Source organism: Trachemys scripta, chromosome 2 (assembly GCF_013100865.1).
Source record: "Trachemys scripta elegans isolate TJP31775 chromosome 2, CAS_Tse_1.0, whole genome shotgun sequence".
NCBI lineage: Eukaryota > Metazoa > Chordata > Testudines > Emydidae > Trachemys > Trachemys scripta.
Window position 1 is genome coordinate 183,993,741 of NC_048299.1, and position 15,187 is coordinate 184,008,927.

At 46.9% G+C, this 15,187-nt stretch overlaps 1 protein-coding gene across 1 annotated transcript in view; it reads right to left on the reverse strand.

The window, feature by feature from the left end:
• Positions 1 to 15,187, reverse strand: part of ZNF236 (zinc finger protein 236) — a gene marked incomplete in the record, with an annotated part of 198,678 nt that overhangs the window by 8,728 nt on the left and 174,763 nt on the right. Inside the window, 1 exon segment of the mRNA XM_034762494.1 lies at positions 97 to 273. Coding sequence (XP_034618385.1) covers positions 97 to 273 — 177 coding nt within the window.

Sequence of the window (15,187 nt, forward strand, 5' to 3'; positions counted from 1 at the left end):
GTCCCCACCTACAGAGCCAAGGGAATACTGAAGCCACTAACTGATCCCTGCTTCAAAAAATGTGTGCTTAACATTACTAAGTATCATGTTACCTACCAGCATAGCCATGAGCTCGTTTCATATGGAGTTTCATATTGCTTTTCTGTGTAAAGCCCATTGCACAGTAATCACATTTGTAAGGCCTCTCTCCTGTGTGCTTTTTCATATGCACCTGAAGGGCACTCTTCTGGTTAAAAGCTTTATCACACAGTGTACACTGAAATGGACGTTCCCCTGCACAACGGAAAAATGTACATGGTAACTTCTCAGGTAACAAAACTACATGGGACAGAATACACTTATAATCCTTGAAGAAAGCATTAACATTTCTACTTTATATGCATGATTTTGTTAAGTTTGACAAATTTATGTTTTAGAATACCAAGTGATAAAAAAGCTTACAAGTTTGATACTTTTTGCCCTACCACAGAAAAGTAATATATATTAGGCCATTTTATTAATTTCTACAAAACTGAACTATTCTCAGACTCAAAAGTTGTGCCATTAAACTTCTGCTAGATTTACAATAAAATACTAAATGTGATCCACATCCTCTGTGCCCAGAGGTGAATGATCTCCATACAAGTAATATAAAAGCAAATAAACTTTTCCATAATTTGCTAGACTTGTTTTTTTTATTTACAAGAATAAACTCAATTTCAATTAGAACTTATTCATTTCTAAACAAACTTATATACCCAAAACAGACCATTACTTAGATGGTAGGTCTACACACATTTTATTTTTTTATATTATATATATAAATTATAACACAGTGCCATAGCTCTGCTATAGTTATTGTTAAGTGTGTGTGTGTATCAAATAGTTTGTTTTCTGTAATGGTTTATGAAGCACCTTTTATATAAATATACAAAAGTAACGTATTTTTCTTATTGAAGAGTGCAATCAAAGAAAATCAGAAATTTCTTATCTGGTATTTTCTGTTAGCAGCTTCCCTCTTCGTTAATCACTAATGGGTAAATGCTATCCCAACCAGGGTGGATAAAATTTGTGATTTAAAACAAAAATTTTTTTTTTTTTTTTTTTTTTACTTAAATTGGATTTTTGCTTAAATTAAATCAATTTTTCTTTTAAAAATAAACCTATTTAAAAGTACAACATATATTAAAGCCAAACTTACTATAATTTAGTAAAACCATTTAAATTAATTTTTTTAAAAATATTTAAACAGTAAATATTTGCTGCTGAAGTTTTAAAGAAAGTCAATCAAGTCTAAATCACTGGCTAAGCACCTGGAACCAGAGTTTGCCAAAATGCTAAACCAGGTATAATCGAATCTAAGCATCAAGACAACCTGATATAATGAATTAACCAGGCCACCAGAAAAATTCTTCCAAAGCTGAAGAAATATTCTAGCAACCGATTATTAGCATCAAGACAACCTGATATAATGCATTAATTAACCTTTACAGAATATGTCTACATTTTCCTTTAGAGAACGATTTCCATTTGTAGTCTGGTCATTTACTAGACCAGGGGTAGGCAACCTATGGCACGCATGCCGAAGGCGGCATGTGAGCTGATTTTCAGTGACACTCACACTGCCCAGGTCCTAGCCACCGGTCCGGGGGGCTCTGCATTTTAATTTAATTTTTAAATTAAGTTTCTTAAACATTTTAAAAACCTTATTTACTTTACAAACAACAATAGTTCAGTTATATATTGTAGACTTACAGAAAGATCTTCTAAAAATGTTAAAATGTATTACTAGCACGCGAAATCTTAAATTAAAGTGAATAAATGAAGACTCGGCACACCACTTCCGAAAGGTTGCCGACCCCTGTACTAGATTATCCAAGTGGACTGAATGAGGAGAGAAGCTACACAACAGAAAGACAATTATGAGGTAAATTACATATTCTCTTGCGCAACTTCTCTCCTCATTCATCACTAACAGAAGTAGCGAGCAGTGAATCACAGAAGTGTGGGGCAGAACAAGCAGAGTTTTAATTATTATAGTAGATAACAGGCAGGAATGACAAGGCATTATCTGGGAACCAACTCAGCTGTACCTTCCTACCAAAGGAAGCAAAGGAATGGAAAAAACGTACTTTTAAAATCATCCTCAGTCTAGGCTCATGACCTGTGAATAAGTTCTGCCAGTTGCCTAGCATACCAGCTGGTGCACGATTTTAACATCTTGCCTGAGGCAATTCTGAAGCCCTAAGGCCTTAGCATTTTGGACTTAATGAGATGAAAAGAGACACCTGGAATGTGAACTCCATATGTTTGAGATATCTTTTAAGTCCCATGAAAGCCCATTTATGGCATACTCCTCCAAAGGAGTACTAACAGTTAGAACAAAATGATGGAAGAACTATTTCCAGGAATAGTGGAAAAAGGAACTTACTTGAACAGAAAATTTTCTGAAGCTACAAGAGTAATTTGATATTGTGGTTCTTTTAGAGACAGGGAATCAATTCCAAAAACTACCTATTAGAGGTAATAAGAGCCAGTCAGAAGCATGGCTAGTCTTCCATTGATTAATCTTGGTATTTGATATTCAAATGGAGAGTCTGATGTGCTACATACAGAATAGCACTAGGACTGGTACCTGCATTTCTATTGTGCTTGGTTGTAGGGCTCCTATCAAACATTCTGGAGAAACAATAAGGTAGCTGAGATCACTAGAACTTTGTGATTATTATTATAATTCCCTGCTACGTAGTTGCACATTCTTCTGGAATAGCTGGTATTTGCCAATGCTATTGTCAGAATATTGGACTCAATGGACCACTGGTCTGACTCCCTATGGCCATGTTTGTGGGGAGTGAGGTTTGCATTATGGGGGGGGGGGGGGAGTTGTTCAGAGACACCACTGAAAGAGCTGCTGAAGTGAACTAAAAGGATGTGTACTCAGATTTTGGAAATTTGTCTTCTAGATATGCTCCCCCCCTTACAAAACTTGCTTACACAGTGAATATGCAATGGTCTAGAATGAAAATTAGGTTGACTTTCTGCATGTTATTTGTACTTAAACTGCCTGTTGGGAATTCCCTCCAAGACTTCTTTCCACTCAGCTTCCCAAGAACTCAGTTCGACTTCAGATTTTTTCACTGAGATATTTTTATTTGGTATACAGCAAAGCTACGCTGAGTTGATCAGACTCAAGGTTAGTGGGTGGGTATAGGAAATACCACATATCCAAAGTTACACAGAAAATCTTTTCCTTTATATAGATTTACACTTTATATTGTATTTACTATATATTGTATCAAATGTTTTGGGATTGGCTTGGTCACTTTGTAGGAACCAATCCCTGTACAGCATGCTCTGTCCACATGCTGACTATTTGGATATGATGTGGGAATGACACTAATTTTGCATCGTATAAGGTGTGTGGTTCCATGTTCTCAGAAGCAATTTCTGCACTTCATTTTGAGAAATCCACTCCGCGAAAGAAGCCAATGTACGACACCAGCAATCCTAGCTATCGGAGATAAATGGCTATGGATGACCACTGTCAAGAAATGACTGATGCAATGAAGTTCTGGATCTTTAGAAATCTTTTCCATGATGGTAAAAGTATGGCCAGAGATATGTCTATCTCCTACGTGAGCAATTCTCTACATTTGGTTCAAAAGCTTCTCTTGATTTCGAAAAATTGGTAGGTATGCATTCTCTCTAGCAGCTTTCTAGTTATGAATAGGTCTGCTTCACTGGACGGGACACTGACTGGCTTGTTGTGTAAGCGTGTAACTTGTGACCTATGCCTGTGCTGTGACTACCTCCAGTTTTTTCTTAAGACTGGAAGCAGCAGGTGGATCAAAAGGGAGAGTCTTGTGCAGGAATCATGAGCGCTCTCACACAAATGCTCTTTTTGTCTTTGTCATGCTGACAATTTTGTTGGCTTGGAAGAAAATGCATCTAGATTTCCTTGGAAATTTCTGCTTCAGATTTTTACTTCCGTTAAGGCAACCGGTCCCTTCTTGGACACCTCCAGTACTGGTAGCGACTGATGGACTGCTATGCTGGCTTTGACAGTGAGGGCAGAGGCCACCATGCTATTTTAGTTGCTAATTTCTCTAATGTTCTTGGAAAAGCAACTCACCTCTAAATTTGGATGCACCAAATATTTGTTTAAAGATGACTGGTTGCTATTCATGGGTATAATATTGCTTCTTTGTAGCTGTCAAGTCAGAAGCCATTGTTCATCACAGATCACATCAAAGGTTTGACAAGGTCAGCACATGAGATGTTCAACTCCAGACAAGGATTATACTCCTAGATGAACCACCTGTTTGCCATCAACTAGGTTTTCCTTACTAAGTATATGAAAAACCTCTGGCCTGAATGGCTATAGTTGAGGCTTTGAAATTGCTGCACTGTATGTCCTTTCTCTTATGGTCCTTTGGAAAAAAAGCTCGCTTCTGAAGGTGTGCCTGTCTTTCACTGGAGAAGCTATTGCTGCACCAGCCTTAGGTTTCCAAAACATATGAAATGTCTGTTATATAACATTTAGTTTAAAATTTAGTTTTGATCAGACATCTTCATTTGGATCCTAAGATGTTCTCAATGGAGGTGGCTAAGGAAAACCGTCTATTTAATAATGTTTGAAAGAGAAGATACTTTGTTGCAAGCCACTGTCCTCTTGTCTAGTCTGCACGTGGTGGTGCATGTGATACTTCTACTTTTCGATGGCGGAGATAGCATGCTACTGATCCTGGCCTGGAGGACTACTCAGCTGAGGAGGGATACTGGTACAAATAACTCAATTCAATTGTAGAAGTAGCTTGCTGGATGTCCCCAGGAACATGAAAGGTTGCCTGCCTGCTCCCCCAGGACAGATAGCACCCAAGGAGCAACCTAGTTCCCCTCAGGGCTTTCCTCAGTAAATCAGGATAATTTTGAACATAGAAAGGGATTTCTCACTTAACCATTGTAATCCCATGATGGTGCAGCTTTGTGGAGAGTCGAATCTCACATCTCACAGTCAGCATGGATTTGTCAAGAAAAAATTGTGTTAAACCAACCCAATAGCTTTCTTTGACAGAGTAATAAGCATTGTGGATAGGGAGGAGGCAGTAGAGGTGGTATATCTTGACTTTAGTAAAGCTTTTGATACTATCTCGCAGGACCTTCTCATAAACAAACTAGGGAAATGCAACCTAGATGGAGCTACAATAAGGTGGGTGCAAAACTAGTTGGAAAACCATTCCCAGAGTAGTTATCAGTGGTTCACAGTCATGCTGGAAGGACATAACGAGTGGGGTCCCGCAGGGATCAGTTCTGGGTCCGGTTCTGTTCAATATCTTCATCAATGATTTAGATAATGGCATAGAGAGTACACTTATAAAGTTTGTGAACAATACCAAGCTGGGAGGGGTTGCAAGTGCTTTGGAGGATAGGATTAAAATTCAAAATGATCTGGACAAACTGGAGAAATGGTTTGAAGTAAATAGGATGAAATTCAAAGTACTCCATTTAGTAAGGAATAATCAGTTGCACACATTCAAAATGGGAAATGACTTCCTAGGAAGGAGTACTGCGGAAAGGGATCTGGGGGTCATTATGGACCACATGCTAAATATGAGTCAACAGTGTAATGCTGTTGCAAAAAAAACAATCATCATTCTGGGATATATTAGCAGGAATGTCGTAAGCAAGACACAAGAAGTAATTCTTCCGCTCTACTTCTGCGCTTATTAGGCCTCAACTGGAGTACTGTGTCCAGTTCTGGGTGCCAAATTTCAGGAAGGATGTGGACAAATTGGAGAGAGTCCAGAGAAGAGCAACAAAAATGATTAAAAGCCTAGAAAACATGACGTATGAGGGAAGATTGAAAAAACTGGGTTTTTCAATCTGGAAAAGAGAAGACCGTGGGGGACACGATAACAGTTTTCAAGTACGTAAAAGGCTGTTACAAGGAGAAGGGAAAAAAATTGTTTTTCTTAACCTCCGAGGATAGGACAAGAAGCAATGGGCTTAAATTGCAGCAAAGGAGGTTTAGGTTGGACATTAGGAAAAACTATCAAGGTGGTTAAATACTGGAATAAATTGCCTACGGAGGTTGTGGAATCTCCATCACTGGGGATTTTTAAGAGCAGGTTAGACAAATACCTGTCAGAAATGGTCTAGACAATACTTAGGCCTAGTCTACACTACAGGGAAAAGTCGATCTAAGCTACGCAATTTGAGTTACGTGAATATGGAATCTTCCCTGCAGCCCACATCTGTGGTAGCCAGCTCACCCCACCCTGTTCCCCGGGCTGTGTTCTCTTCATCTTTAAATTCTCTCTCCCTCTCTCCTTCTGAAGTGCTCAGAAGCTCCTGCCTGAGCTTTTCTGCATTTGAGTCATGACTCCTGGAAGCAAGGGAGGACTTGACTTGTGGATCCAAATCTGAGGCCTGTACCCTGGGGTCAGCATGTAGCGCAAGATTTGCCCTTTGCAGAACCTGTAAATGCTGCCATAGAGAGCACTGTTTACATAGCCTGGTATTTAAAGACACTGCAATCCTGGAGACAAGGTGCTGCAGCAGACTGAAACCACCATGCTGCCAAATACCTGCTGGGGGGAGGGGGAGGAGAGGAAGAGGACAGATAAGTCACTATTGCATGAAAATGAATAAAAATTAAAAAGTTATAAAACAAAATTGTCAAGAGAAACTGAATCACCAGAGGCAGAAAATCTGGTGGCCTTGAGTTCAAAGCCAGGGCTTAGTCCTGGGCCCTCCAGCAACACAATGCACCACCTCTGAATTGTACAAGTGAGGGATATTAACCCATTAGTGATGAACGATGAGAAATGATGTACATCAGAAATATAAAGTACATCTTATAATAAAATTATTTTACAGCACTTACCACCATAACACTTGAGACCATTTTTTTCCCTATTTAAATATAGAAATTAAAGCCTTGAGAGCTATTCTCATGCAAATTCTACATATTAAAATGTCATCTGAATGACACCTGATAGACACACAGACTCCCCAGCACTTCATCAAGACTGTTCCTATAAACACATTTATTTATTTTTTTTGCGGCATTGCAGAACACTCCTAATTAGAAGAAAGCAATTTTCTCAAAATTATATTGCCTAATTCATCTATAAACACCTTTGGAATCTCTGGATGTCTCTATTCCAAGTATTCAGGATTTCTACTTGGCGAACCAATCACATTTCAGACTACTTTAATTTTATTTCTTCATGAACTCCAAGTGAAATTGTAGCTAGAAACCATTTAGAAATCTAGTTTCTTAGACTAGAAAAAAGGCCAACAAGCTAAAATGGAACAAGAAGTCCAAAGTTCCCTTTTATTTTGGGATATCAAGCAATATCAGAAGTAAAAACTTTTTGCCTGATAACACCAAGCAACTTTTTCTATTGGTCCCAACTGAAGCATGAACGGACACTGCCACCTAGTACTCTCTCATGAGAGAAGTTCATGGAAAAGGATGGGGGAGAAGGAGGTAGTGTAGTATGGAGTGAAACTGAATAGAATACAGGACAGTTACCTGTTCCGTGACTGGTGTTCTTCAAGATGTGTTGCTCATGTCTATTCTACAGTAGGTGTGTGTGCTTGCCACGTGCACCGGTGCCAGAAGTTTTTCCCTTAGCAATACCCGTAGTGGGGGAGCCCCACGGCGACCCTGGAGTGGCGCCTATATATCGTGCGATAAGGGGAGCCACAGGCTCCCCCCACCCTTCTTGCCAGACAACTCTGACAGAGGGGAAGGAGGGCGGGGTGTGGAATAGACATGAGCAACACATCTCGAAGAACGCCAGTTATGGAACAGGTAACTGTCCTTTCTTTTTTGAGTGATTGCTCATGTGTATTCCACAGTAGGTGATTCCAAGCAATATCTATTGGAGGTGGGTAGGAGTTCATGATGGTTCAGGACAAAATACAGCCCTGCCGAACCCAGCATCATCCCTAGACTGGGAGACTATCGCGTAATGCAAAGCAAATGTGTGAACTGAGGCCCAAGTGGCCGCCCTACAAATGTCCTGGATGGGGACATGGGCTACATAGGCAGCTGATGAGGCCTGAGCCCTCGTAGAGTATGCCCTGATGATCGGTGGCAGGGGGAATCCCTGCCAGATCATAGCACGTGCATATGCATGAGGTGATCCAGCTGGAAAGCCGCTTGGTGGAGATAGGCTGCCCTTTTGCCCGCTCAGCAGAGGCAATAAAGAGTTGAGAGGATTTCCGGAATGGCTTAGTCCGATCCAGATAAAAAGCTAACACCCTACGCACACCAAGCACGTGGAGGTGGCGTTCCTCGTTAGAGGAGTGGGGCTTAGAACAGAGCACGGGGAGAAAGATGCTCTGCTCCATATGGAAGGCGGAGACCACCTTCAGGAGGAACGCCGGGTGTGGGTGGAGTTGGACTTTATCCCTATGGAAAACCATATAGGTGATTTCTGAGGTTAAGGCCCTGAGTTCCGAGACATGTCGGGCTGACGTGATCGCCACAAGTAAGGCCACCTTCCACGAGAGGTGCGACCAGGAACACGTGGCTAGGAGTTCAAAGGGGGACTCCATGAGACAGGACAAAACCAGGTTGAGGTCCCATTGCGGCATAGGGGGGCCTAGCGTATGGGAACGAACGGTCAAGACCCTTCAGGAAACGAGTGGGAGAAGACCGAGCGCCCCTGCATCGGTGGGTGGAAGGCCAATATGGCCGCGAGGTGAACCCTGACTGAGGCAGGTGCCAGTCCCTGGGCCCTAAGGGATAAGAGGTAGTCCAGGAGAAGTCAGTGGAGGGGGAGACTCCCCGCTCACTCGCCCACCTGGCGAACCTGGACCACTTTGCCACGTACATCTGACACATGGATGGCTTCCTGCATTCCAGGAGGACTCGCCTTACCTGCTCCAAACACCTGTTCTCCTCCTCATTCAACCACGGAGCAGCCACGCTGTCAGGTGGAGCGCGGCCAGATTGGGATGGAGGAGGAGCCCTGCTGAGGCGGTCTGCTTGTGTATTGTGGACGCCTGGGAGGTGAGCCGCCCTCAGGGAGATATCGTGGACTAAACAGAACTCCCATAGGTTCAGGGCTTCCTGGCTGAGGGCCAGGGAGTGAATCCAGCCTTGCCTGTTGATATAGTACATGGCGGTGGTGTTGTCCGTGAGGACTCTGATCACCCTGTCCCCGAGGCGCATGAGGAAAGCCACGCACGCCAATCATACTGCCCTGAGCTCCTTGACATTTATGTGAAGGGACAAGTCCAGGGTGGACCACGTTCCCTGGGTTTGCACATCGCCCATGTGGGCTCCCCAGCCAAGGTCCGAAGCATTGGACATCAGGTCTATGGAGGGGTTGGCCTCCCTGAAGGGAACCCCTTTCAGCATATTGCTCGGGCAGGACCACCATAGAAGGGAACCTAGTATTGGGGACGGAACCATGAGCACCTTGTCCACACTGCCCCGAGCTTGGGAGAATTGGGAGGCCAACCATATCTGGAGGGGCCTCATACGGAGTCTGGCACGGCGGACCACGTAAGTGCACACAGCCATGTGTCCCAGAATCCGACAACACGCCCTCGCCGTGGTCACTGGGAAGGCTGTGACCGAGGCGATGAGATCCCTTAGGGTCTCGAACCTGTCCAGGGGGAGAGAGGCTGTGGCCCTCGAGGAGTCCAGCAGGGCCCCAATGAACTCTATGAACTGAACGGCCACTAATGTTGATTTGGTCTCGTTCACGACAAGGCCTAGATCGGCGCATGTCGACAGGAACAGCTCCACATGGGACTCTACTTCGAAGCGAGACTCTTCCTTGAGGAGCCAGTTGTCCAGGTAAGGGAAGATTTGTACCCCCTCCCGCCTGAGGTAGGTCGCTACCACAAACATAAATTTCGTGAAAACTCTGAGAGCCATGGATAGGCCAAAGGGGAGGATCGCAAACTGGTAGTGGTCCATCCCCACCATGAATCGGAGGAAATGCCCGTGCCCCTCGAAAATATGGATGTGAAAATACGCATCCTGAAGGTCCAGGCCTGCGTACCAGTCTCCTGGGTCCAGGGAGAGTGGACACCCACTCCTGCCTGGCAGGGCTTGAAAGCAGCCCCGCAGGGGGCTGCGGCTCTAAAAGCTGGGCTGATTGGGGAAGCGGCTGCAGCTGGGTCATGCCCCAATCAGGCCACAGCTGGCCTGTATAAAAAGGCTGGGAGCCAGAGGTCAAACAGTCTCTCTCGGCACTCAGAGGGAGAAGGGCCTGGCTGCAGCGAGCTAGAGACAGAGTACCTGAGTGGAGCAGGGCTGGGGAAAGGCTGAGGAGCTCCAGCCTGGAAAGCCCCAGGCTGCAGCCTAGTAGAAGGCCAAGGGGTACTGGGCGTTGCAGAGGGTAGCCCAGGGCTAGGCCAAGGCAGCAGGTCCAAAACCCTCCTTGCTGTGATGAGTGGCCTATACTGCAGTCTACCCAAGGGAGCGGGGGCTAGTTGGTGACTGGCAGTGGCCTTATTCTGAGGCAAGGTAGGGATAGTAGGTGGGGGTTCACTGGGGAGGGGAGACCCTAGTACTGAGGGATACTGCCAGGGGATGGCACCCCAGATAAAAGGGTACCAGGGTCCGGGAGGGACACGGGGACCAGAGGACAGGCATACCACTGGCCTGCAGAGGGCACTCCAGGACCCTGGAAGAGCTAATTCCCAGTCGTCACCAGCAGGAGGCGCCACAGTGGTGAGTCCGCTCCTCTACAGAGAGGATAATAGAAGCCAGGGACACCATGCGCAACTTGGAACAGGTTAGGAACCTGTTACGTTGCGCAGGTCCAGAATGGGCCTAAGACCCCCTTTCGCCTTCGGGATTAGGAAGTATCGGGAATAGAACCCTTTGCCGTGGAACTCTATCGGTACCCTTTCCACCGCCCCCAGGTGAAGCAGCCAATCCACTTCCTGACCCAGGAGGCGGACATGTTCCGGGTCCCTTGGGGCCATCATGGAGGGCGGGTGATTTGGCGGGGGTGAGGAGAACTGCAACATGTAATCCTTGGAAATGGTACTGAGGACCCACTGATCCAAAGTTATGCACGACCACGCCCTGTGGAAGTCAGGCAATCAGTTGCAGAACACAAACTTTATTAATCGGGGGGTCTCCCTGGCAACAGGCCTGATGCCCCCCTGCAAATAGTCAAAACCACCTCTTTCCCTGTCTCTCGCCCTTAGAGGGTCCAGGCTGCAGGGCAGAGTGGAACTGCCGCTGAGACTGATGTTTCTGGTCTCTGGGTCTTTTGTACGGGGGCTCATATTTGCTCCTCACAGGTTGAGCCGCCGGAAGCAATTTGGCCTTGTCCTTAGCTGGAGGGACGTAGAGGCCCATGGTCTGCAAGGTGGTGCTGGAATCTTTCATCCCATGCAGTCTGATGTCCATCTGATCTGCGAAGAGCGCCTTGCCATCGAACAGGAGGTCCTTCATCAGGGATTGGGCCTCCGTTGACAGTCCCGACAGCAGGAGCCACAACGCCCTGCGCGTGGAAATCGCGGAAGCCATCGAGTGGGCCGCCATGTCCGCAGCATCCGACGCCGCTTGCAGTGCCGCTTCAGCCGCTGCCAACCCCTCTTCCACCAGAGCTTTGAAGTCCTTCCTGTCCCAGTCCGGGAGGAGAGGCTCAAACTTAGGCAGAGACTCCCACAGGTTAAAGTCGTACCTGCTCAGTAGGGCCTGGTGGTTGGCTACCCGAAGCTGGAAACTAGCCGACGAATAAAATTTTCTGCCAAAGGATCCAGTCTCCTGGCGTCCTTGTTTTTGGGGGCGGGCGCGGGCTGGCCCTGACGGTCTCTGCGGTTTACCGATTCCACCACGAGCGAGTTGGGTGCTGGGTGGGAATAAAGGTATTCATGGTCCTTCGCCAGCACAAAGTTCTTCCTCTCAGCCTTCTTGGAGATTAGAACCAAGGAGGCAGGAGTTTGCCACAGGGAGTTTGAGATGTTGGCAAGACCCTGGTGCAGAGGCAGGGCCACGCGGCCCTGTGCCCAGAGAGACAGGACGTTAAACAAGGAATCAGATGGACCCTCCATCTCCTCGGCCTGCAGCTGGAGGCTGGATACCACCCGCTTTAGCAGGTCTTGGTGCACCCTGAAGTCCTCCTGCGGGACTGATGGCGGAGGCACCGCTATGGTGTCGTCCAGTGCCGGGGAAAGGGCCCACACGGAGCCGAGCGCCTCGGTCGGTGCCCGGGTGTCGAGTCCCAGATCAGAGTCTGGGCGCAGGTCCGCCAACTTGTGACCTGCCGACTTATCCCGTGGGCAGCCGGACAAGGCCGATGGAGCCTGGGATGCTCCAGCGACCGAACGGGCCCCCGTCTGGGCTGGCACCAGTGGCCACGGTGCCCACTGGCACCACTGTCCTTGCCACGGGGTCCTCTGCCTTTGGCCCGGCTGAGTGCCTGATGGCAGCATGTGTCCCGGCTGAATGGCGCGGACCGAGGATGGGTGCTGAAGAACGCTTGGTGCCCCAGGAGCGGTAGGAACAGTGCCTGTGACGTCGTCTTCCTCGGGACCTGGACCTCGAGGACCGGTACCCACCCGACTAACTGCTTCGGTACCCGTGACAGCGATGCAAGGCCCAGTGCCTTGACGCTGAGGTGCCCTGGCGGGCGTCTAGGGCGTGATGTCTAGTCAAGCGGGAGCTGGAACGGGAACAACGATGTCTGTCCAGTCGAGAGTGGATTCGGTACCCAGGCCTCGCAGGTGAGCATTCCCAGTGCCTCTCTCGGTGCCTATGCTCGCTGGCAGGCAGCGTAGAGGGTCTCCGTGACTCCCGTCCCAACGGCGGCCCAGATGACGTCGATGGTGGGCAGGAGCTGCCAGACAAGCGGCCGCTGTGCGCCGAGCAGTGCGGGGAGCGATCCTCAGACCGGGAACTGCGGCTGGCTGGAGAGGTCTGGTGGGCACCCAATGAAGACTTGCCTCGAAACCTGGGGCCCATACCCCGTTGCGCGCTCGGGACAGGCAGGGACATAATGTCCTTCGCAGCCTGCGGCGGCCGGCGCCAAGTCCAATCTGCGTACCGGCGTTGGGGCCAGTGCCGACTCCATCAGAAGAGCTCTAAGTCTAAGGGCTTGTCTTCACTACCTGCCTGGATCGACGGGTAGAAATCAATCTCTCGGGGATTGAATTATCTCGTCTCGTCGGTATGCGACAATCGATCCCCAAATCGATGCGTGTACTCCACCAGCCCAGGGAGGAGTAAGCGCCGTCAACAGGGGAGCTGCGGCGGTCGATTTGCCGCCGTCCTCACAGCAGGGTAAGTCGGCTCCGATACGTCGAATTCAGCTATGCAAATAGCTTAAATCGACCCCCGCCCCCAATGTAGACCTAGCCTAAAGTCTCTCTCCTTCTTGGTCCTTGACTTGAACGACCTGCAGATCTTGCAACGGTCACTAATGTGAGTCTCACCCAGGAAGTGAAGACACTCAGCGTGAGGGTCACTCCTGGGCATAGAACGGCGACAAGAGTCGCATGACTTGAAGCCAGGGGCATGCCCGGAGCCCACTAACAACTGAAGAACGATCCATGAATGGTACCATTAAGGTCGAGAAGAAGGGCTGCAGCAGAACTGGAGAACAAAGTTCCAACTACCTTCACTGGCGGCAAGAAGGAACTGAGGGTGGTGGGAGCCTGTTGCTCCCCTTATAGCACGATATACGGGCGCCACTCCAGGGGTCGCTGCGGTGCTCCCCCAGTACGGGTACTGCTAAAGGAAAAACTTCCGGCACTAGTGCACGTAGCAAGCACGCACACCTATTGTGGAATACACATGAGCAATCACTCGAAGAAGAACTTCATTCATTTCCAAAATTCACTTATCTGAGACAATTCCAGTCCATGTCACTCAAAAGAAGAATGAAACGTACTCAAAAGGGACTGAAGGAGGGAATAAGTCAACAAAGCATGATTCAAGGTTTTTATTAATTGGTTTTGTGTAAAATGTTCTAATTTAGGTACTGTAACTAAAACTGCAACTTGAAAAATCAATTAAAAGGAGTATAGCAGTAGAAATATACTACCGACCACTTGAGCGTTTCAGTCACTCACCATCCTGGTCAAGGAGATTAGAGAGACTACAAAAACAGAAAACCCAATAATAAGGGGGATTTCAACTAACCCTATGATTACTGAGTTTGTCTCACCACAGGACAGGATGCAGAGATAAAATTTCTAGACACCATTAATGACTGCTTCTTGGAGCAGCTAGTCCTGGAACCCACAAAAGGAGAGTATCAGGGGGTAGCCGTGTTAGTCTGTATCTACAAAAACAACAAGGAGTCTGGTGGCACCTTAAAGACTAACAGATTTATTTGGGCATAAGCTTTCGTGGGTAAAAACCTCACTTCTTCGGATGCATCCGAAGAAGTGAGGTTTTTACTCACGAAAGCTTATGCCCAAATAAATCTGTTAGTCTTTAAGGTGCCACCAGACTCCTTGTTGTTTTTGTAGATACAGACTAACACGGCTACCCCCTGATACTCTCCTTTTGTGGGTTCCAGGACTAGCTGCTCCAAGAAGCAGTCATTAATGGTGTCTAGAAATTTTATCTCTGCATCCTGTCCTGTGGTGAGACAAACTCAGTAATCATAGGGTTAGTTGAAATCCCCCTTATTATTGGGTTTTCTGTTTTTGTAGTCTCTCTAATCTCCTTGACCAGGATGGTGAGTGACTGAAACGCTCAAGTGGTCGGTAGTATATTTCTACTGCTATACTCCTTTTAATTGATTTTTCAAGTTGCAGTTTTAGTTACAGTACCTAAATTAGAACATTTTACACAAAACCAATTAATAAAAACCTTGAATCATGCTTTGTTGACTTATTCCCTCCTTCAGTCCCTTTTGAGTACGTTTCATTCTTCTTTTGAGTGACATGGACTGGAATTGTCTCAGATAAGTGAATTTTGGAAATGAATGAAGTTCTTCTTCGAGTGATTGCTCATGTGTATTCCACAATAGGTGTGCGTGCTTGCTACGTGCACTAGTGCCGGAAGTTTTTCCTTTAGCAGTACCCGTACTGGGGGAGCACCGCAGCGACCCCTGGAGTGGCGCCCGTATATCGTGCTATAAGGGGAGCAACAGGCTCCCACCACCCTCAGTTCCTTCTTGCCGCCAGTGAAGGTAGTTGGAACTTTGTTCTCCAGTTCTGCTGCAGCCCTTCTTCTCGACCTTAATGGTACCATTCATGGATCGTTCTT